This window comes from Abramis brama, assembly GCF_963993115.1.
Source record: "Abramis brama genome assembly, chromosome: 9".
Lineage (NCBI taxonomy): Eukaryota > Metazoa > Chordata > Actinopteri > Cypriniformes > Leuciscidae > Abramis > Abramis brama.
The window spans coordinates 5,546,944-5,569,019 of NC_139971.1; the positions used below are offsets into that span (position 1 = coordinate 5,546,944).

Here is a 22,076-nt window from a genome sequence, read left to right on the forward strand (position 1 = left end):
CTCAGTTATTTAATGTTGGCTTTATGTACCTGCACTGTGTACAGTGAGCTATGATTTCATAATTTTCCCTGTCCATGTGGCTCTGGTTTCATCAGCAGTTTTTTTTAAATTAATGTTTTAATTAAATAAAAATTGATCTTATGACGTGAACAGCTTTGAGTAGAAAGTCCTGTATTGTCATCTAGTAATTATGACATGGTGCGAACAGGCAGCATAACATCCACTGGGAAATTGTACACAAAATGACCAGGAACATTCATGGGTAAATTAAATACGTTTTGATTTACACTACCGTTCAAAAGTTTGGGGTCAGTAAGATTTTTTAATGTTTTTAAAAGAAGTATCTTCTGCTCACCAAGGCTGCATTTATTTGATAAAAAACAGTAATATTATGAAATATTATGACAATTTAAAATGACTGTTTTCTATTTTAATATATTTTAAACTGTAATTTATTCCTGTGATCAAAGCTGAATTTTCAGCATCATTACTCCAGTCTTCAGTGTCACATGATCCTTCAGAAATCATTCTAATATGATGATTTGATGCTCAAGAAACATTCACTATTATTATCAATGTTGAAAACAGTTGTGTACAATTTTTTTTTCAAAATTCTTTGATGAATAGAAAGTTCAAAAGAACACCATTTATTTAAAATAGAGTATTTTCTAAAATTATAAATGTCTTTACTGTAACTTTTGATCAGTTTAACTCATCCTTGATCAATAAAAGTATTGATTTATTTTATTTCTTTCCCCAAAAAATAAAATTAAAATTCTTACTGACCCCAAACTTTTGAAGGGTAGTGTTTAATGTTACAAAAGCTTCAGATTTCAGATAAATGCTGTTCTTTTGAACTTTCTATTAATCATAGCATCATGAAATAAAAATGTAAAAAACTGTTTTCAACATTGATAATAATCATAAATGTTTCTTGAGCATCAAATCATCATATTAGAATGATTTCTGAAGGATCATGTGACACTGAAGACTGGAGTAATGATGCTGAAAATTCAGCTTTGATCACAGGAATAAATTACACTTTACTGTATATTCACATAGAAAACAGCTGTTTTAAATTGGAATAATATTTCACAATATTACTGTTTTTGTTTGTATTTTTAATCAAATAAATGCAGCCTTGGTGAGCAGAAGATACTTCTTTTAAAAACATTAACAATCTTACTGACCCCAAACTTTTGAACGGCAGTGTAATTTCGTCTTAACTACAACAGACTTTATAATTCTATTAGTCCATGACAAAGTTTTCTTTCTGAGGCGATTAGCTAGTATAAAACAACAGGAGAGTGTGTGCACAAAACTGCTTAAAATACTGTGCCTGCTCATGCTGTACAAAGTACAGTCTTAATAAACAGCCATAAATCCATTATAATCCACTCAAAATGTGTGGAGATTTAGAGTACGCCCCTCTCCACACACTGAGTGCCATTGTAACCCTGCTGACGCGACACACCTGCACCATCATGAGGGTCTTGCTGTCTCCGCTGAGCGAGTCCTGCAGAAGGTACGTGAGGCGGGAGTTCCTGAAGGGCACGTGTGAGTGTTTGGAGCGCAGGGCGTTGATGACATCGCCCAGCGCCGACAGTGATTTGTTGATACACTGAGCCTCACGCAGACGACTGCCCTCGGCGCCGGATTTGGCAATCCGTTCTGAACCGGCCAGATCCACCAGATTTAGCTTACCTGCAATTGACAAGTGATTGTTTCATATTTGCATTTCAATTGAACTGTGTATTTAATTGATAACAATTAAAAAGGGCTGTGTGTGTACCTGAGGTACGGTGGCCCGTTGAAGAGTTGAAACCCGCCACTGTGACGATGAGGAGGGCATGCGAGCGAGAGCTGTGTTCGTTTAGATTAGTGCATGCTGTTGCCCTGTTCATGTGACCCAGGTCAAACACCTGCAGGGTAAAGGTTATAAATAACGGATTAGGCTAAAATGAATTGACGCTTGTCTATTCGACAAGACCTTGCACTGGAGCACTGAATATTTAATATCTTGGTGGATTCTCTCAGAGGGCATTAACACAGAACTAGCTTCACTTTTCTAGCTGTTTTTGTAGTTATTAGTATTAAACTGTAAAAATGTTGGTAACACTTTTAACTGTCCTTGTTACATGTTCTTAGAGGACTATAGTAATAACAGTAAATTATGCTTTTATATTTATATTAAAGGCACACTGTGAAGGAATTGTGTTTTTGTCAAACAGCGACCCCTAGAGTTGCTATGGAATACTTGCACTGTTGTAAATACCCCTCCACCCCCCCACCTCCCACCCTGTACAGCGGTACCTGCATCGGGCATGGAATAGGCACAGATAGACTCCGAAGACATGATTATTGCAATTTATCATAATAGTTTGCAAATTGTACTTGTTTACACTATTTACAACCTCTACGTTAGGCTTATTTATGTCCTGATAATTATGTGAGATATTAAAAACTGTTCTCATGATAATCGCAAGAATCAACGTCAACAGCGTCGTCTGATATCCCTCAGGACTACGTGATAAATACACCTCACAACACCTGAGTTCAGCTGGCAAACTAGTTCGTGAGGCAAGCTATAAAACATAACGCAAAAAACACGTAAGAGAAACGAGTGTTTTTTTAGCAAGTCTGTTAACAGCTCTGATAATCGAAAGCTAGCTAGACATATGTGGAAATTATTGGACTGGTCTAATTATCAGCAATAAATGAATGAACAGCATATAAAAAAAACATACTACAAGCAAGCGCTACAACATAGAATGCAAACAAATTTACAAATAAGAGATTTATTTACTGGCCACTTCATGCGTTTTCTCAGATCGGATTTCTGATTTATCAAAACAATTCCATTTACAATTACACCTGGTCACATAAATGTGTTTTTGCGAAACGGATTTAAATCCGATCTTCAATTCCCGCGCTGTATGCAGATTTAATGGAGTGCACGTCACCGAAAGCAACAGATATGAACAGCATTTTATTGATCATCAGCTAAAATTTCAAAATCAAAGACCGCAATAAGAGAGAGCAGTAACAGCCCTGGTAAGATCATTTCATTTCTTTACTTTTAATGATGATGATTGTGTGTTAAGCGTCTGCGACTTACTTTCACTTTTTGCGATAGTTTGCACGTTCTCTTGATGAATAGCCTATGCTCAGTTGCTCATCTGCGGTGATGTGTGTTCCAGTAGCGTCGTCATATCTGTCTATAACATATAGCCTATAACACGCTCTCACACGTTTTTATTTTTAGCATTTTTGAGAGGAGTACAATTTACATGTGGTTTCAACAACCAGATGCATTTACACTTGTCCAGTTTCGTCTGGAATGCGGCACAGACCTCCTCCTGAAGTGGTTTGAGCGATCGGATTCAAATCCGTCTTGAATGTGTTTCGGAGGGCATTTACACCTGGTCTTTTCACGATCGGATAGCTATCCCATCTGAGAAAACGCATGAAGTGGCCAGGTGTAAACAGCCCCATGACAAAAACATACGCACGAAAGCCGAAAACAAACGCTGGTTGGCCTCTCACGTCCAAATTTGACGAAGTGGTGGGGGAAGTGACGTATGCCGTAAAGCAGTCGAATTTTGTAGTTCTTTTTGTGCTCTGGTTACTACCCGAACCCCGAAGTTACGTAGTGCCAGTAAAAGCGATACAGACCCCGTCAGGCTATGGCAGACGTGTCATTCAACCTATTGTAAGTTGATGTACCATCACAAGGGTCTTGGAAATATATTATGAAGGTTGAAAAGTTTCACAGTGTGCCTTTAAGTATATTTTCAGTTTTCAGAGCAGAGTAACTATGGACAAGCTCCACTAACGTCTTGCCTGACAAAACTGACAAACTGGCCTAACAAGCACATTTTTTTTTGCTTGAAAAGTATGCATGTGCTACCTTTTCCTTGAAAAAATTATAATATTTTGGGTCCCACTTTATATTAAGTGTCTTTAACTACTATGTCCTAACATTTGAATTTATCATTTGATACATTGTTTTTACATTATACTTATATTTAAAAATCACCTGCATGTAATTACAGCTGTAATTAATGTAATCACATCTACAATTACTGTTACTGTTGACCCTTCCCTTTTAACTTCACCTACAAGTGTTTTGCAAAACAAAATGAATGCAATAAGTACATTGAACCTAATTTTGTTATCTAATGTTATATTCCTTTGGACTAAAGCCAGTTCTCAAGTGTGGAGTAACGACAGGCGGTTTGGATGCTGTGAGCTTTCACCTTGTTAATGTCCTCCACGCTCTCCACTGTGAACTCTGAGAGTCCTGGCACATACAGCTGTCCACTGCCGTCTGGACACATCTTTATATCCAGCTTCTCATTGGGATTGTCACCCAATAGGTTTCTAAAAACAGATTCAGATAAATGCAAATGAATAAAACCAATCCAGCTGCTGTATTAGGAAGCTTTGCAGAAACTCAACAATCTGTTGGAAGTTGCAGAAGGTTTTTCCCTATTGTGTCGTATATCAGAGTGAAATTGCTTCTCAAACAAGAACATTTTTTAGGATGGGTCTTGATTTTGTCCATTGGGAATTGATTGGATGGTTGTGGTTTGCTATTAGTCGATCTCAGGTGAGTGACAGGTTTCCCAACCCTCATGCCAGTAAATACCCCATCAGAGAAGAAAAGATGTCAATGCAAGAGGGAGGGGAAGCCATCTTGTTTAAAGATTACTAGTGTATATAAATTTGGGGCACAGATTAATATTATAGAGGCAAGCAGAATCTGTTGGAGTTACGTAACCCAGCAGGAGGGGAAAAGTGAGGGACAGTGTGACAAACAGACAGGACCAGCAGAACTGGATGCGTGATCTGTGATCTGTTTATGTCTTACAGATGGCCTGAGAGATTTTAAATCTAATCTGTTTTTACATAACTGTTGACCAGCAGAATTTGTGGCACACACACACTTCACAGTGACACTGGGACAATTATATAAGAGTGCTGAATATGCTGCAGTGTGTCTGGAGTGACGTGCTCACAGACGCTCACACACCTTTGATAATCATCAAATTCAACCTCCCACTTCCACTGTGTGGTTCTACTTGTGTGTGGTTTTCTCACCGAAGTGTCTCATTGTAGATTTCCACCATGCTGACAGTGATCTTATAGTCCCAGTCAGGCTTTTTCTCAGACACTTCAGAGAAGAGCAGCCGAAGAGCACGCTGGTTAATGCCAGGGTCCTCAGGGACCCCCTAGAGAACAAACAGAGACATGAAGTACGTACTAAAATTTGAAAACCAATATGCTACAGATGATAATCGATAAATGACTGATTTAAAAATGCAATGCTATTTTTTTAATAAATTAAATAAAACTATTTTGTGACACTAAAGACTGGGGGGTGATGATGCTGAAAACAATCAGCTTGCCATCACAGGAATATATTACATTTTAAAATATATTTAAACAGAAAATTTAAAATTGTAATAATATCTCAAAATATTACTGCTTTTACTGTATTTTTTATCAAATAAATACACCCTTGGTGAGCAGAAGAGACTTCTTTCAAAAACATTAAAATAATCTTACCTACTGCAAACTTATGAACTGCACTGTATGCATCTACTTTGATAATGTGCACTGATTAGATATTTCACAAATATGAAAGGGACTGACATCACAGTCAATGCAGTTAACATACCTCCATAGTGTAGGTCTTTCCAGAGCCGGTTTGCCCGTAAGCAAAGATGCATATGTTAAAGCCATCAATACAGGAAGTGACCAGAGACTGCACTTCCTGGAAGACCTGTCCAATCACAAGAGAAGGGACTGTATAATAACTGATACAGGAAATACAACCATATAAGAAACGATGAGTTCAGGGACTAACCTCCTCCTGAGTGGCCTGAGTGGGAAAGACTTTGTCAAGTTCAAAGGTCATGAGCTTGCCCTTATTGGATAAGTAGAGAACAGCATCATCATCAAGGTCAAAGGTCACTATGTTTTTGGTGTCAGCAGCATCTGTTTCTCCAGCACACACGGGGCGTACGCGACACAACACACGAATGTTTCCTGGAAAACAAGATGATAAAGTCTTCCTAATTAGAATGTAAACATCTAATTTGATTCAAAGAAATTAGACATTTTGTGGAGATAATGCATCCCAGACACGATTCCCAGGTCTCACCTTTGAGGCGCACCAGTTCATTGTGGCATTTCTTCCTCAGGTTCATCTCCCGCTTATATTTCCGCAGCAGTTCTTGGTTTGCACTGCTCACCTCTCCAATCACCTGACAGATCTGTAATCACAGACAAAGCTCACTTCTTAATGAGAGGCAACGAAGGCGGAAAGAAATAAAACACATCATGCTTTAAAGAAGAGGGTCTTGATTAAGTGGTGGAAATTACGGATGATGGGCACAGAGAGAGATTTACAATTACACACCCACCACAGGTGTAGCGTGCAGGTGTAACTCAAAATATCTCAGTTACATAACTCAATTAAAAGTTTGTGTGTGGAGGTTTTAGGGGCGTTTAGATAACTATGAAATAATTCACACATATTCACATTTCTTTAAAATATTTAGCAAATAATAACGATAATAATGATATAACAGTTTAAATGCTTAATTTTTTTCTTAATTATATTAAATATTATATTATATCCAGGGCTTGACATTAACACCCACCAACCTTCCAAAAGAATTTAATTTTATATATAATATATACACTTTTCAATTGTAGTTTTTTAAAAAGGCATCTGAAATAATAAACAAAGTGCAATGTAGTGTTTGATACATATCGATACTGAAATATCTGAAACACTTCCAATACTCATTTTCTGCAGAATAAATACATGATACCAGCTGCGCTTTCTCACTCTCTCATCTCTCCGACAGCGAGTTACACACAAACCTGCCTCCCCTCACTCACTCGCGGGATTGTGTGTATTGTGCATAATTTTACTCATTCCCGCAGATTTTGTGCTCACACCCAAAGTGCGCACACATAAAGTCACCTCTCAGTACTAAATTGTGTTGTTTTTTTGCTTTTGAATTTATTTTGGTTTATTACGGTATTTCTATCACGATCTGGCAACATGAATGAGTCAAGGCTTGTACCTCTTCCTCTTCCTTTATTGCACCGCACATTCAGATGAGAGACACATCCCTGATGCATGTTACAATACATCAACAACCAGTTCGGTTCCGTACTCACTGCACAGAATTTTTGTGAATGCAGTTGTCGCTCCTCGTAAATGACTGTACTGTGTGTATGTATGTGTATAGAACATGATTAAGCACTAAAAGGTGACCTGACAACTGAATTTAGCTGCAGTTTGAACGAGCTGTGGTCAGGCTGGTGTGTTTGTCTCACCTCCTGCTTGGCCTCAGTGATGGCTTTCTCCAGCATGTAAGGGAAGTCCTGCACCTGTCTCTTCAGACAGTTGTAATCACAGGTGAGGGTTCTCAGGGCCGGCTGCAGGGTCAGGAGGTTCATCCGCACACCTGCACAAACAGACCATTAGAGGCAGTTGTAGTTCATGTTCACCACAAGATCAAAAGACACTGACTTTACAATAAGGTCTCATTCGTTACCATTAGTGAATGCATTAACTAAGTATTATTACTAAGTAGAAGTATTGTTAGTTCTTAGTCCATGTTAACTAATGTAGTTAACTAATGTTAACAAATGGAACCTTATTGTAAAGTGTTACCAATGAAATATATGAAAATTATATAAAATGAAGCCAATTTGAGTGTCATTACTCTATTTTTTGCATTGTGATATTTATAATTTTTATTTTTTTGCGCCAGCTTTGTTTTTGTCATTTCCAATATTCTCAAACAGTGATTTGATTAAGGTGAAGAATCAATAAGGTTTACGCCAAATGATCTCAAGACACAATGTCAAGATTAAATAAAGAGCAATTACTAAGCAATAAAAAAACCCTGCATATGTATACAAGTCTTTACAAATACTACAGTAATAAAATTACTGATAAAATATGATTTTAATATAAGCCTATACATATTTTAGTTTAAATATATTTTTGGTTAAAATTTATTTTAAGGTGTCCTTGGTACACAAATAAGTACTGAGTAATATTAATGTACTAACAACATGTAGAGTTAGGGTTGGGTTTAGGGTTAGTTGCTTGTAATTATGCATAATTTAATGTTATTTCTATATTATATAAGTACATGTAATGCGTAACAAGTGTTCCCTATTTTTTGCATTGAGGCTGAATTTTCATGAAAATAATGTCACAATGCAAGACATCATAAAGGTCCTAATGGGACAATATAATTACTAATTTCTTTTTTTGATTTGAAGGTGAAACACAGCCTGTAATTAACAGGTTTTGTGAGCTTCACTGAAGTCTCACCTGCTAGGTTCTCATGGACGGCCTTCATCTCACTCTCCGCCCTGATGAAAGCTTCTTCGATCACTCGGTTCTTCTCCTCCTCCAGACTCTGCATCTCTGCCTCCAGCTGGCCCTGAGCCCTCTCCATCTCACCCTCATACACCAGGATCTAACACACACACACACACACACACAGACAGAGCTGTCAACACATTTTACACAAGGAGTTACATCTAAATTAATTTACACCATAAAGGGATAGCTCACCCTAAAATGAAAGTTAAGTCATCATTTACTCACCCTGGTGTTGTTCTAGTGCCGTAAGATCTTTCTTTTATGGACCACAAAAGGAGAATTTTTAACAAAATGTCACACTCGCGCTTGTCCATATAAAGGTAGGGAATAGCAACCAGTATCAAGCTTTTTAAAAAAGACACAAAAGTACCACAGAATGATCCTATGCGACGTGCAGGATATTCCAAGTGTTCAGTGGGTGTACGGTAGGGTTTGGTGCGCTCTTGTCAATCTTGATTTATCACAACTTGTGTGCTTTTTCTGGGCGAGACAGAGTGAACTACTAGTCTCAAGAACATAGAATATACAGCATGTGTTGATTGGGATCAAAAAAGCTTGCGAGCAGGACATTTTTGAAAAATTCTCCTTTTGAGATCCATAAAAGAAAGGAGGACATACAGCATTAGAACAGCACCAGGGTGAGTAAATGACTTTCACTTTAGGGTGAACTGTCCCTTTAATTGAGCTTTTACAATGACAGCGAGTACATTTGCAACTCACTGTATGATTGGTTGATTGTAGCTGTTTGTACTGAACTATATCAGAGTCACTGTCAGTGTAAACACCCCTATACAGATGTACACACAACAGATGAACACAGATGCATCAGAAAACCTGTGTTCTGCTTTCAAGCAAAGCCAGTTATGATTTCTGAGATCTCTGACCAAAGCAACACAGACACCACCAGCATTAAAGACGTCATCTACTACTGGCCACAGTCATTTGTTAGACAGATTTAATGTAGTTAGGTTAAGTGACCTGTGGGGTGGGTGGGGGGGCTGTTGGTCACATACTTGGGAGGGGCATCTGGGGTCACACACACCATCAATACTGTACATCTGCAGTACACAACGGAGTGACATCAACTATTTCACAGTAGATCATGGGAATACTATTGCAAGAACACAAAATTGCGACCCTGAAGAGAATGTGAGCTAGTTACTCTGCAAAGTTTCAGGTTTTCATAGGTCAAAAATGAGCATCAGCCAGCATGAATCTACATTTGCAATTAGCACTTAAAATGGGACAAAGAAACCTCAAATATATGATTTCCTATAATCAAAGTTGCAATCTGACCCATGACACATTTTTGACCTTTGACCCCTGCCGGCTGCAGAGTAATCTGTTTGACCTTGGAGAGCCTGTGGTTGACCTCTGTGTTACCCCCACCCACCGCCTTGGAGAGCAGACCATATAGACGGCCGCGGTCCATCCTCAGCTGCAACGCAAGTGAAGAGAGAGAGCTGTTAACCTGCTCTTCCACAACACCGCAATCACAGAGGCCTTCAACTAGATTCATGGAACACCGTCATACAAAATGGAATTTACAGTATAGTGTGGAATGTTACGGAATCTGGTAAAAGTTGGATGAATAAATAAAAGTAGAGCTGTAAATGTAATCAATTTGCGATATGGATAAGTGTCTCTGAATATTAAACCATAAAATATGTCTGCATGTTCTGCATGTCTCTGTGTGAATGAACGGAGCAGATCCATCTACTACACATCCTCAAGCATGAGTGACGCTCGTGGTGTTTCAGCGTCTGCGGTCTCACTATATCAGGACATGAACACATGAACTTCACCTCCAGAGCTGCTCTGACAGTCACTTCACCATTTCATCTGAGAAAACTATCATCAGACACAAAGGGCGTTGCAACAACCAGTTAAAAAAAAAGAAAAGAAAAAGAAGTTTGGTTTAACTTTCAGAAATAATGAATTATATTACTAGTTAAATAAAGTGAGTGTAACGGTAACATGCACTTCTCAAAATAATAACAAAAGTAATAATACAGTTTAATAAAACTTTATTTTTACAGAATACCACACAATTTTCCTCCAAGTTTTAATTTAAAAAAAAAAAGTAGAATTATGTCATGCAGCACTTTGCCAAATAAAGAACATAATTGTTCAAATTGAATTTGATTACATTTTAAAAGACTAATTAAATTGCAAGTTAGATCATAAATTTAGCATTTTATTTTGCACTAAATCATAAAATAGAATCTAGAAAAAGTTAAAACAGTTTAAAAAAAAAATAATTAAAACGCGAAACGCAAAATTTTGGAAAAAATTAAACCGGATATCATAGGGCCTCATTAAACTTATAATCAAAACACTTGGGATTTGAGAAGACGTGAACACCAGAACAACAGACCATCACGGTCACCACAAACGGGGTCAGATCTGAGAAGCACCCGGCCACATGATAATCCAGGACACTCAAAATGCTAAGAATGTATCAGAGCGATATGGATAAGTGTCTCTGAATATTAAACCATAAAACATGTCTGCATGTTCTGCGTGTCTCTGTGTGAATGAAGGGAGCAGTTCCGTCTACTACACATCCTCAAGCATGAGTGACGCTCGTGGTGTACAGGTGTGTACAGGAGTGTGAGTGTGATACCTGCTGGCGGAGCTGACCGCTGGTTCTCTGGGACTCGTGGAGCTGCTGTTCTAGCTCTCTGAGGAGCTGTCTCTGCACACACAGCTGCTCCTGCAGCGCCTGGTTACGGGCCTGAGCCTCCATTAAAGCCTGCTTACACTGAGCCGACTCCACTTCAACCGTCTTGGTCACATACTGCAGGAAGAGTGAGAAACAGACACATTAATTCACTTTTATGAGGTGTTCATCAGCCCTGAGTATGTGCCTTCAAAGGCTATATGGTATCCTAAATGTAGAGAGAATATATATATGCAGACTGAAGGTGCAGTAGAGCTGACTATTTAAGGTTAAATATGGAAGGAAGAAAATGGAAATTGAGCCGGACTCTGAGTTGGCCATTCTGAGGGAAATTAATAAGAAGGAATAATTGTCTATCTCTTTCAGTATGGATAATTTCTCTAGATGTGGAAACTGGACACGGTACTTGATGCTTGTTGTGAGTGAGTTGTAAATAAGAAATTGTGATTTATCAATAATGACAAATTATATTTATTCAGGAAAATCTGAAAGTCTCTATTCTGGGAATATTAACACCTCATACCTTCTTTTATTGCTGTATTTTTGTATTATATTTGTTTTTTAGGATGTAACAACATCTACCCTTACATTACTTTAATTATGGACATTTGTCTTTGAGGCTCTTTACATTACTTTGTTTCTACTTCTGTTCATTTTAAATCCACTGTGGGAAAGATGTTCCAGTACTCAAGTATGACTGTTTATAATATGTATGTGATTATACAGAAACAAAGAAATACACATTTAACATGAATAATTATCTTGTGTTCACTTCTTTAAATAATACACACAATGAAATGCATGAATCAATCATAACAAAATGCATAAATCATTAAACAAATAGCATGGAGGGGACAGAAACAACATTAAACAATGTTATAAACACATCATCTGCATTAACTGGCGTTTATTTTATGCAAAACTGTTGATGTATGTATGGTGTTTTAACATGAAGTGTGTGTTACTGTACATTCACAGTCAGACATCATAATAAAAGTACTCTTTTTGAATAATGTCTCTAGTCTCAAGGTCTCAATGTGACACTGTTATTTACTTTTTTGGGCCTTACATGCGTTTAAGCGTTTGCTAAATAACTCAAATCCACAAAAAGCCTCTACGATAGAAGTTCAAACTTACATTTCAATAAAATATTTTGGCAACACTTTATTTTAGTGTCCTTGTTACATATTTTATATATACTTATTGTAGTAATAACAGTAAATTATGCATAATTACAAGCAACTAACCCCAAACCAAACCCTAATCCTAAAATAAGTACATGTAGTTAATTGATATTACTCAGTACTTAACAATATATAATTACACTGCAACAAGGACACCTTAAAAGAAAGTGTAACCAGCATTGAACAATTTCAAATCAACAATGAAACCTGAAAACTCTCTCAAACATTGTGCTGTTATCACTCTCACCTTGACCTGCGGTGGCTGTGCAGCCTGGAGAGACAGAGCTTCCTCAGCGTCACGGAGCCGAGAGGTCAGCTGATCCTCGCTCTGGCTCCTGTGGCATGACGCCTCCTCCAGCTGCTTCTGGAGTTGCTGTCTGTGGTGCGCGGCCTCCTCCAGCTGCTCCTGCAGCTGAACGACTACACCCGTCCTCTCCTGCACCTGCTGCTCCAGCGCAGCCAGTCGCCGCTCTCGCTCGCGACACTCCTCGCCCTTACGACACAGCTCTCCACGCAGGGCCTCCACATCCTGAGGCCGACACATTACATAACAAAACAGAGGATAAACAGCTGTGAGAATAAACACAAGGTAGATAGCATTTCAAGGAGCGCTGTCACTAACGATTATTTTTGGTAATCGGTCGATTATTTTGAAGAGAAATCTGATTTTTTTTTTGACCTAAGAAAACAATAGCCTTAAAGGAGAAGTTCACTTTCAAAAAAACTTTTGCTGATAATTTACTCACCCCCATGTCATCCAAGATGTCCATGTCTTTCTTTCTTCAGTCGCAAAGAAATTAAGGTTTTTGATGAAAACATTCCAGGATTTCCCCCCATGTAATGGATTCTATTGGGACCCAAACGGTAGAAGGTCAAAATGACAGTTTCAGTGCAGCTTCAAAGGGCTTTAAACGATACCAGACGGTGAATAAGGGTCTTATCTAGCGAAACGATCGGTCATTTCCAAAATAAATAAAAAAGTTTAAGTTTTATAAGCACAAACGCTCGCCTTGCTCTGTTCTGTGATGCGCGTTGAAGACGTCACGTAATACGCAATTACGTTGAAAAGGTCACGCTTGACGTGTTTACAAATGTGCGGAAGGAGGACCATATACACATTTTCAAATGTATTTGTGTCAGTTTATCGTTTAAAATGCCCATTCGTGTGCGTATCCTGGGTGTTTTAATATTAAAAAGCCAAAAAGAACATTTTCTTCAGGACAGAAATTTTTCAAGCGTGACCTTTTCAACGTAATTGCGTATTACGTGACGTCACGAACGCGCATCACAGAACAGAGCAAGGCGAACATTTGTGCTTATAAAACTTAAACTTTTTTATTTATTTTGGAAATGACCGATCGTTTCGCTAGATAAGACCCTTATTCATCGTCTGGTATCGTTTAAAGCCCTTTGAAGCTGCACTTAAACTGTCATTTGGACCTTCTACCGTTTGGGTCCCAATAGAATCCATTACATGGGGGGAAATCCTGGAATGTTTTCATCAAAAACCTTAATTTCTTTGCGACTGAAGAAAGAAAGACATGGACATCTTGGATGACATGGGGGTGAGTAAATTATCAGCAAAAGTTTTTTTGAAAGTGAACTTCTCCTTTAAAAATTACTTAAAATACATATATAATAACAATGAGGCAATAATATGTGGTTCATATAAAGCATCAATAGCAAGTAATCATATGGTTTTCTAAAACAATACAGTTCAAATAGATAATATAATACACATAGTATAAACAATCATCATGTGTACATTATGTATTATAACAAATGCCTGCAGAGGGCGCCAACGGCCTGGAGTTATTACACTTTACAGCAGATCAAATCCTTGTTAAATATTGGCCAAACCACATTTAATCAAAACGTTTACTTAATCTTTAATATTTGGCCACTTCTTTACGAAAGAAGTGCAACAGCCACTGTAATTTCTTGAACAAGAACATGTGGACATCAAAACATGTGGACATCAAAACAAGCAAACTCAGAGCAAGGGTTTAAACTTATTTTGAAATCACGATGAACAGTTTGCATATTTACAAAAGTACTGATATATTGTCCTGTGTTGGCGTAGGTTTATAAATGATTTACCTCACAAATCTAATGATATGGTGCACATTACGTTCCCAGGTGAACGTTGTAAGTAACCTAAACTCACAGCATATGAGATGGAGTTTGAGAAGTATTTCACTCATGTAAATAACAGTATTTACTGTGATAAGCAGCATTTACTGTGAACAGAGCCACTCTAAGACACACTTAGGTGACCTATAAGCATGTAAATAATTAAAGAGCATATATATTTAACCCACAAGACATATTTATTTAATTGCAGCCTGTGTGAATTCACAATAGCACTATACTACAGAATGTTTTTTAAATGGTTTTAATACATCGTGCAGCCTTAGAAAACTGTCTAATAATGCGGTTCATGGATTCTTGTCCATGGAAAGAGCCACTTCTGGCATTTTGCCGGTTACTCGACACGGGTAAAAATGCAATCAAGGATTTTTTAAAAGCGTACTCTAATTTAATGGAGGAATCGTGACAGCCCTAATTTCAAGCATCAAGTAACCAGTCGGATTGTATGATTGTATTTGAGGTTTGCAGTGATTCCCAACCTGGTTGGAAAGATTTCGATTTTTCATTAAAAGTAAGATGGTCTGTTTAGGGTAGTGCGAGTATACCTGGCTGTGCGGGCAGTGGGCAGTAGGGCAGCTGGTCTGAGTGTGACTGGCCCTCAGCTCCTGTTTGAGCCGCTGGTTTTCACTCTCCAGCACCTCGAGCTGTTTCTCCAGATCTGTCGCCCCCTAGACAAACACACATACACACACATTTACTTAGCTAACTGAATGAGGACTTAATGTAGACTTCTAATTCATTTTATATACACCTAATTATAAATGACAAAGCCTAGCCTTACCCCCCCCCAAAAAAAAATTTTTTAGAATTGGGGGAAGATATGATTCTATATATATTATACATAACATGTAATTTATTTCTGTGATGCAAAGCTGAATTTTCAGCATCATTACTCCAGTCTTCAGTGTCACATGATCCTTCAGAAATCATTCTAATGATTTGAATGATGATTTGCAGCTCAAAATATATTTTTTATTATCAGTAATGTTGAAAACTGTTGTGCTGCTTAACATTTTTGTGGCTATGACTATGATGCTTTTTCATGATTCTCTGATGAAAAGAAAGTTCAAAAGAACATTTATTTAAAATAGAATCTTTGTAACATTATAAATGTCTTAATTTGTCTGTCACAATTTGAACGGTACAGTAACTTAATGCTCCATGTTAAAAAAACCCCTAAAATTAAATAAATTAAATGTTAATTATTTTATGAACCGGCTACAAAAAAAAACTGGCTTTTTTTTACTACAAATGAGAAAAGGATTCATCATATTTAGCTTCTGGGGATAAATTTGTCAAAGTACAGATAAGCACAGCCACGCCAATCTAAAATTAGAGATCAGATCAGGGACACATTCCTCTGCTATCAACAAAACCAGATAACCAGGTTAACACTCCCTCCACCGCCCATCATAAAATTAAATCAGGTCAGTGTTCTTTATAAAACAATAGAAATGTGTTTTCACACAACTGTGACAGCTCTCCCGGTCCCTAATAATCCCTCTCTCTATCCCGGTTTCAGTCTCTCACCAGCTCAGAGCGCAGTCTCTCCACCTCCTGTGTCTGATCCACTAGTTTCTCCTCCAGCTCCTTGACCTACAAAACCACAAACAAACAGCATTATTAAGCCAAATCTCTTTAAAAAGAAACGAGTCAGCAAGTTTAATGCATTCACATTTATGAGGTATCAATCTTCTTTAATCCATCCAGACAGAAACAATGAATATCGATGCATAAAAGGTCAGGATACATGGCGGCTGAGGAATGTAAATGATCTGATAGTGCTCTTCTAAATCTGGCTGGAAAACTGAGCCCTATTCTTTGTGTGTGACGTACCTGTGTGCGCAGCCCTGTAATGAGAGCGAGTTGTTCTCCCTCGTCTTTTTGCAGTTGCTCCTGTGAGTGAATTTTACTCACTTGTACAGCGCTGGGAAAATCCAGAGGCCTTTGTGTCAAAGCACCAGAGTTCCTCACACCTACACAGACACACATACAAACACACACTTAATGCCATGCAAGCAGCTTTTTCTTATTTTTAGGTCACAAGATAAGTACTTTATACAGATTGTTTCACTAATAAACAGGAAAATGACAGCATTAATGTTGCAAAATTCATCAATTATGAAACAAATTTTATTTTAAAGCAGCTCTGTCAAATCAATTCAGTTCAATAACAGTGTCAATGTTGTTGATAAATGTAAATATGTATAAACAGCTTTATTAATATTACATAACTATTGTCGCTGTCAGGCGGAAACCTTGTAATTCCATAATTCATCAGAAAAAACGGAGCGCCCACATAGCAACAGTAAACTTTATAACCTAATAGTTGATGAAAACGTAATGTGATGCTGTTATTACCCGAGTCATTTGCTCATTGATTCCATTCTGTCCTGTGTATTATTGTCTCTGTGTATGTGCATGTGCTTGTTTGTGTCACAGGTGGGCGGTCTCTGGTGATAATCTGTTGGAGACTGCGATTGGTTCTCCTCCACACCTGATCCAGATATAAGGACCTCCCCAAACATTCAAGAGAGGCCACTATTGGGCCATCGTTGATCGTAACCACTTCGCTACTGTTTTGCATCATCGTCTTGTCTAGAGTGTCGTATCAGAGAGATTGTGAGTGTTTATTTGAGATTGTGCTGTGAGTGATTATTTGGAGATTGTGATTTTGAAACTGTTTATCCTTGTTAACTGACCCACGCCTGTTTGACTGCGATTTTGGATTCTGTTTTGCATTGTTTGCTAAAAACTTGTAAATTTATCTCCTGTAAATATTTTTATATATATTTTTGCCAAATTAAGGGAGGTAGGGGGTTTGACGCCATTTTATTTTGTATATCTTTTCACATTGTTTTTGGTTAGGGAGGTAGGTAGGTAAGGTAATTCAATTGTATTTTGTTTTCTTTTGTTTTAGGAATTGCAGAGGTTAAAGAAAAGAGTGTTTTTGTTTGTTATTTTGGCCTTGTCTGATGCTTTTTTTCCTGTTACAGCCGACCCCTAGCGGTCGTAACAGATGCACTTATTGCCTCAGATGCAGCCATTCTAATGACGGACAAAACATATAAATATATATATATGTCCGACATTCGCTGGCCAAAAACCTTATAAATCCATTCAAGCTCGACACTTTGACAACGTGGTGTTTAATTATTTAAAAAATACTTTTCCATTTCCTAAAAGTAGCATTTTTGGAGATAAGAGGATTCTGTATACATATAAAAAAATCATACATTTATAATAAAATGTATAGAAATACAAACTATAATTAAAAAAATATATAAATATAGACATTTACAATAATAACAATAATAATAATAATAATAATAATAATAAATTGGTCCCATTTTAAGTGTCTTTTAACTATGTATTAACATTTAAACTAATCATTTGATACAATGCACTTATTGTGTACATCATTTTTTCCCCATTGTACTTATTATAAAATACCTTCATGTAATTACAGCTGTAATTAAATCTATAATTCCACTGTAGACCCGTCTCTTACCCCTTAAACCCACTCAAATCAAACCGGCCCTTAAACGTACCCGTATCCCACCTCAATAGCAGCAAGTGTTTTGCAATACAACATGAACACAATAATAAGAACACTGTACCTAACAATATTTTTTGATGCAAATACATAGTTAAATACCCCTGATATAAAGCGTGACCAATAAATGATGTGTGTAATTATATTTTCACATTTCTCACCTGTAGGGGACACAGCTTGGTTGAGCTGGACGCCGTTCAGTCTGAGCTGCTCTTGAGGTTCTTGGTTAAAGGATGAATGTTCCTCGTAATGGTGGTTGTCGTGGTTGAGCTGGTGGTCGTGTGTCTGCAGTCGCTGTAGCAGGAGTTGTTTCGCTGCGTCTTCGTTGCGCAAGCGTGCCTGGAACTCACAAACTCTCTCTTGCAGCGTCTGCACAAACACACAAGAAATCGGAGTAAATTCAACCATGAATGGCATCTGCACGACCTGAACTACACACAAACTAAAGACAAGCAGGAAGGACATTTAAAAATAAGTGGGAGGATTTTCTAAAATGATAATGAAACAACCAGGTTACTGAGAAAGTGCTCTTCAGGTTCTTCAAGTGTCATTTACACAACATACTCATGTCATCCCAAACACGTATGACTTTATTCCACGGAAAACAAAAACAATTTTATAATGTCAAAACAAGTTCAGACTTTAAAAAAGAAAAAACCTGGGTCACTGTATGATTTTTTTGTAACAAAAAGATCAGCCAGGACATTTGCAAAAATATCTCATCATGTAATCAAAAGAAAACAAGAAAATATTTTGAAATGACATTAGTAAAAAATGACAAAATTAAACAATTCCTATTAAACAAGAGAGCTTAATGAGCAAGTGACTATTTCTACTGGCACAAACTACCTCGGATACAGTTTTCAGGAACTCAGACGACTACAAAACCTCTAGTAGAGAGATTTAAGCAAACAAGGAGAACTATGAACATAAAAGACTTTACAGCAGAACAGTGTGTTTTCTAAAGATGACGTCAGAACGAGGCAAGTAGCACACAGCTAAGCACAAAGAAAGAATCAGAGGGAATTACGTAGGCAGACGTCCAGGAACAGGACAAAGTAACCTTCTGTGCAGGTGAAATGGAGAGAAGGCAGTGCAGAGACAGAAATAAGGACCGAGAGGGAAGAGAGGAGCAGAAAAGCATGAAAAGGATCAGTGATGTGACATTGATGGATGACAGATGACACACAAAAGAACAAAATCACTTCGCAGGAAAAATGTGTACATACCAACTCTCTGAGATGATGCTATTTCTGAAGATTTGAAAACCTGATGTCTTAAAATCCTGTATTTCAGTGATTGGTTGTGCTGGAATTCCCACTACTGACTCATTGTACCTCTACAGGTAACACTGCCTGGTCAACACAGATAGATCTAGAGAAGCACATACAAAGCTATCCCGCGTCTAAACTATTGTGTGTATTGAGAAGAGCCGTCAATGCACTGAAAAGCAGAGGCCTGGACAAACCATACATGTGATCTCCAGCCAATCGGATCTCTTGAAACCTGGAAACCCAAGCACACTCAAATCTCTATTACTCTAGATTGTCCTTTTCAGAGAAGCTTCACCCACCCCTGGAGATCAAAGAAAGTAGGACTGTACTCCTAGTGTATCATTAACCTACAGTGGATCATGTTATGTAACTCAGATGAGCTACTGGAGTCATATCTATCAACAACTTAGCCTAGTTTTGATGTAAAGGGGGCACAAAGTTACTAAATATTTTTGCGTTGCACCATTACATTTGTTGAAACGTAACTATGTATAATCTAAACATTTCTGGAAGCCTCCGATAAGGAGAAATGGTTGGAATAAAACAGCAGATCGACAGACTTCAATCCTTTAAACATACATGATCATGTTGACGTTTACACTCATCTACATTTTAAGAGCAAGAACATTATGTAAATAAATTACTTTGTAAGTAGCTCTTCAACAAAACCCCTTCCTAAACAGCACACCGCTTTGTGCATCGGTCCGTGTTGTGCATGTCAAATAAAATCAATCATAATAAATACACTTAATTTCTTATGTTTTTTTCAGTATCAGTATCCTTGTTATTACATATATGTATTATGTTCTACATGAAAAGTAGTACTGTATTTCAACGGCAACATAATTTTACTGTTAATTATGTGAGGCAAAAGTTAGAATCAAGGATAAATATTCAAGGATAAAAACTAATTCTGCTCACATATTTGAAGGCTGCTATTGGAACATTAAAGGTAAACGTCACATGTGACTACACATTACTTCACGAAGAGCTTACGACCTACTAACTATGTTCTGCCTTAAAAACAAATGGTGCAACCAATAAAGAAGAGAGTTAGTTATAAAACTGGCTAGTTACCTCTAGCGTGGACTTTACTTTTCAATTTAAGTAAGAACTTTCAAACGGCTGGAGCAACCATACCCAGGATATCAGAGACATGGGGATGGACTTATTTTACTTGTAAGCAACCAAATAACAGCCACACATCAAAGCAGTGGCACCAACCCCCAACCTTAGCATCATGGTGAGCAAACACATTTTCTTCAGAACCCATAAACGTTTCGTTTTAATTGTCAACCAGTGGTCCAATCCTTCATTATATTCTTATAAATCTTTACATTTAAAGCTCAAAAACTGAAGAGGTGTTTTAGATCTGAAACTGTCTATAAGCAAACATCAGCCCTAATCTAATTTAATCAACTAAATGAAATGGGATTTGCCTGCAGATGTTGCCCTGAGGGAATCTCACACTGAAACAAAGTGAGCCTGTGGTCGTTTACAGACCGCCTGAGCAACCAGCTGCGCTGAGAAGCCCTAAAGCCGATAACATTGTTTAAACACAGAACACAAAGGCGGCGCTGCCTGTTAGCTGTGACCTATGAAACCTGGAAAATCAATTACGCAAAGATCACACAGATATAGAACAGAGCGCTCACATAGAAACCAGCTCCTTAATGTAGTGATCTGGTGAAGATGATTCAATCACAACACACAATCACAGAAACAGATGGTTGAGAGGTTAATGCATGCATATTTTTAATGCATTTATGTTTTGAAAGAAGTCTCTTCTGCTCATCAAGGCTGCATTTGTTTGATCAAAAATACAGTAAAAAAATGTGAGTATTTTAAAGTGTAATTTATTCCCGAGATGCAAAGCTGAATTTTCAGCATCATTACTCCAGTGTCACATGATCCTTCAGAAATCCTTCTAATATGCTGATTTGCTGCTTAAGAAACAGAAAAATGTATTTTTGTGGATGAATTTTTTTTCCACAAAAAGAACAATTTATTTGACATAGAAATCTTTTGTAATGCTATGTCTTTACTGACACTTTTGATGAATTGAATGCATCCTTGCTGAATAAAAGTATTAATTTCTTAATAAAAAAAAAAAAAATAAAAAAATTATTGACCCCAAACAGTAGTGTAACTGGTCTAGTACACATAATCTAGAGAAAATGTGTTGGTGGTGGTTGCCCGACCGTTGCTATTCAGACTAGTAAAGTGTGCTGAATGGTTTTTAGAAGCAAATCCCTGAATCTAGTTATGAGCAAAAATAATAACAGTGATGCTTGCCTTAGTGAGCACAACTAATAATATTAATTGTCTAGGTTAATGCTGAATTTTTAGCCAAGTAAGTGGCTGATCCTTTAGAACTGACAAAAGTCCCAGAATGCCTAGTATAAACAATCATAACGGTTGTGCTTGTCTTCGCAAACACCACTCGCAGGGTCGTACCTGTATCAGCAACTGCTGCTGTTCTGAGGTTGCCGTTTCAGAGAGGTCAGAGGTCAAACAGTGGCGCTGAAGGACAGAGTTGGGCAACGAGAGGAAGGAGCTCTCCTCCTCACCATCACTCATCAGGAAATCCAGGGAACTCGCTGAAGAAAACACAAACAACAAAAACAGTAAATATGGTTATCATTACGACGCAAGAGGTAACACTTTACAGTAACACTATTTTACAGTGTTTTTGTTACATACTTACCAAAGCAATAACATTAAATTATGCATAATTACATTCAATTAACCCTAACCCTATAGTAAGTACATGTTATTAATTAATATTAATCAGTACTTAAAT

General features: G+C 37.5%; 1 protein-coding gene across 1 annotated transcript in view; it reads right to left on the reverse strand.

Moving 5' to 3' along the window:
* Positions 1 to 22,076, reverse strand: part of kifc3 (kinesin family member C3) — a 40,934-nt gene that overhangs the window by 4,146 nt on the left and 14,712 nt on the right. Inside the window, 18 exon segments of the mRNA XM_084124082.1 lie at positions 1,475 to 1,704; positions 1,793 to 1,922; positions 4,260 to 4,383; positions 5,104 to 5,234; positions 5,684 to 5,788; positions 5,873 to 6,054; positions 6,170 to 6,281; positions 7,360 to 7,490; positions 8,372 to 8,519; positions 9,777 to 9,863; positions 11,052 to 11,225; positions 12,540 to 12,821; positions 14,989 to 15,111; positions 15,974 to 16,039; positions 16,280 to 16,419; positions 18,161 to 18,368; positions 19,030 to 19,065; positions 21,731 to 21,873. Coding sequence (XP_083980208.1) covers positions 1,475 to 1,704; positions 1,793 to 1,922; positions 4,260 to 4,383; positions 5,104 to 5,234; positions 5,684 to 5,788; positions 5,873 to 6,054; positions 6,170 to 6,281; positions 7,360 to 7,490; positions 8,372 to 8,519; positions 9,777 to 9,863; positions 11,052 to 11,225; positions 12,540 to 12,821; positions 14,989 to 15,111; positions 15,974 to 16,039; positions 16,280 to 16,419; positions 18,161 to 18,368; positions 19,030 to 19,065; positions 21,731 to 21,873 — 2,552 coding nt within the window.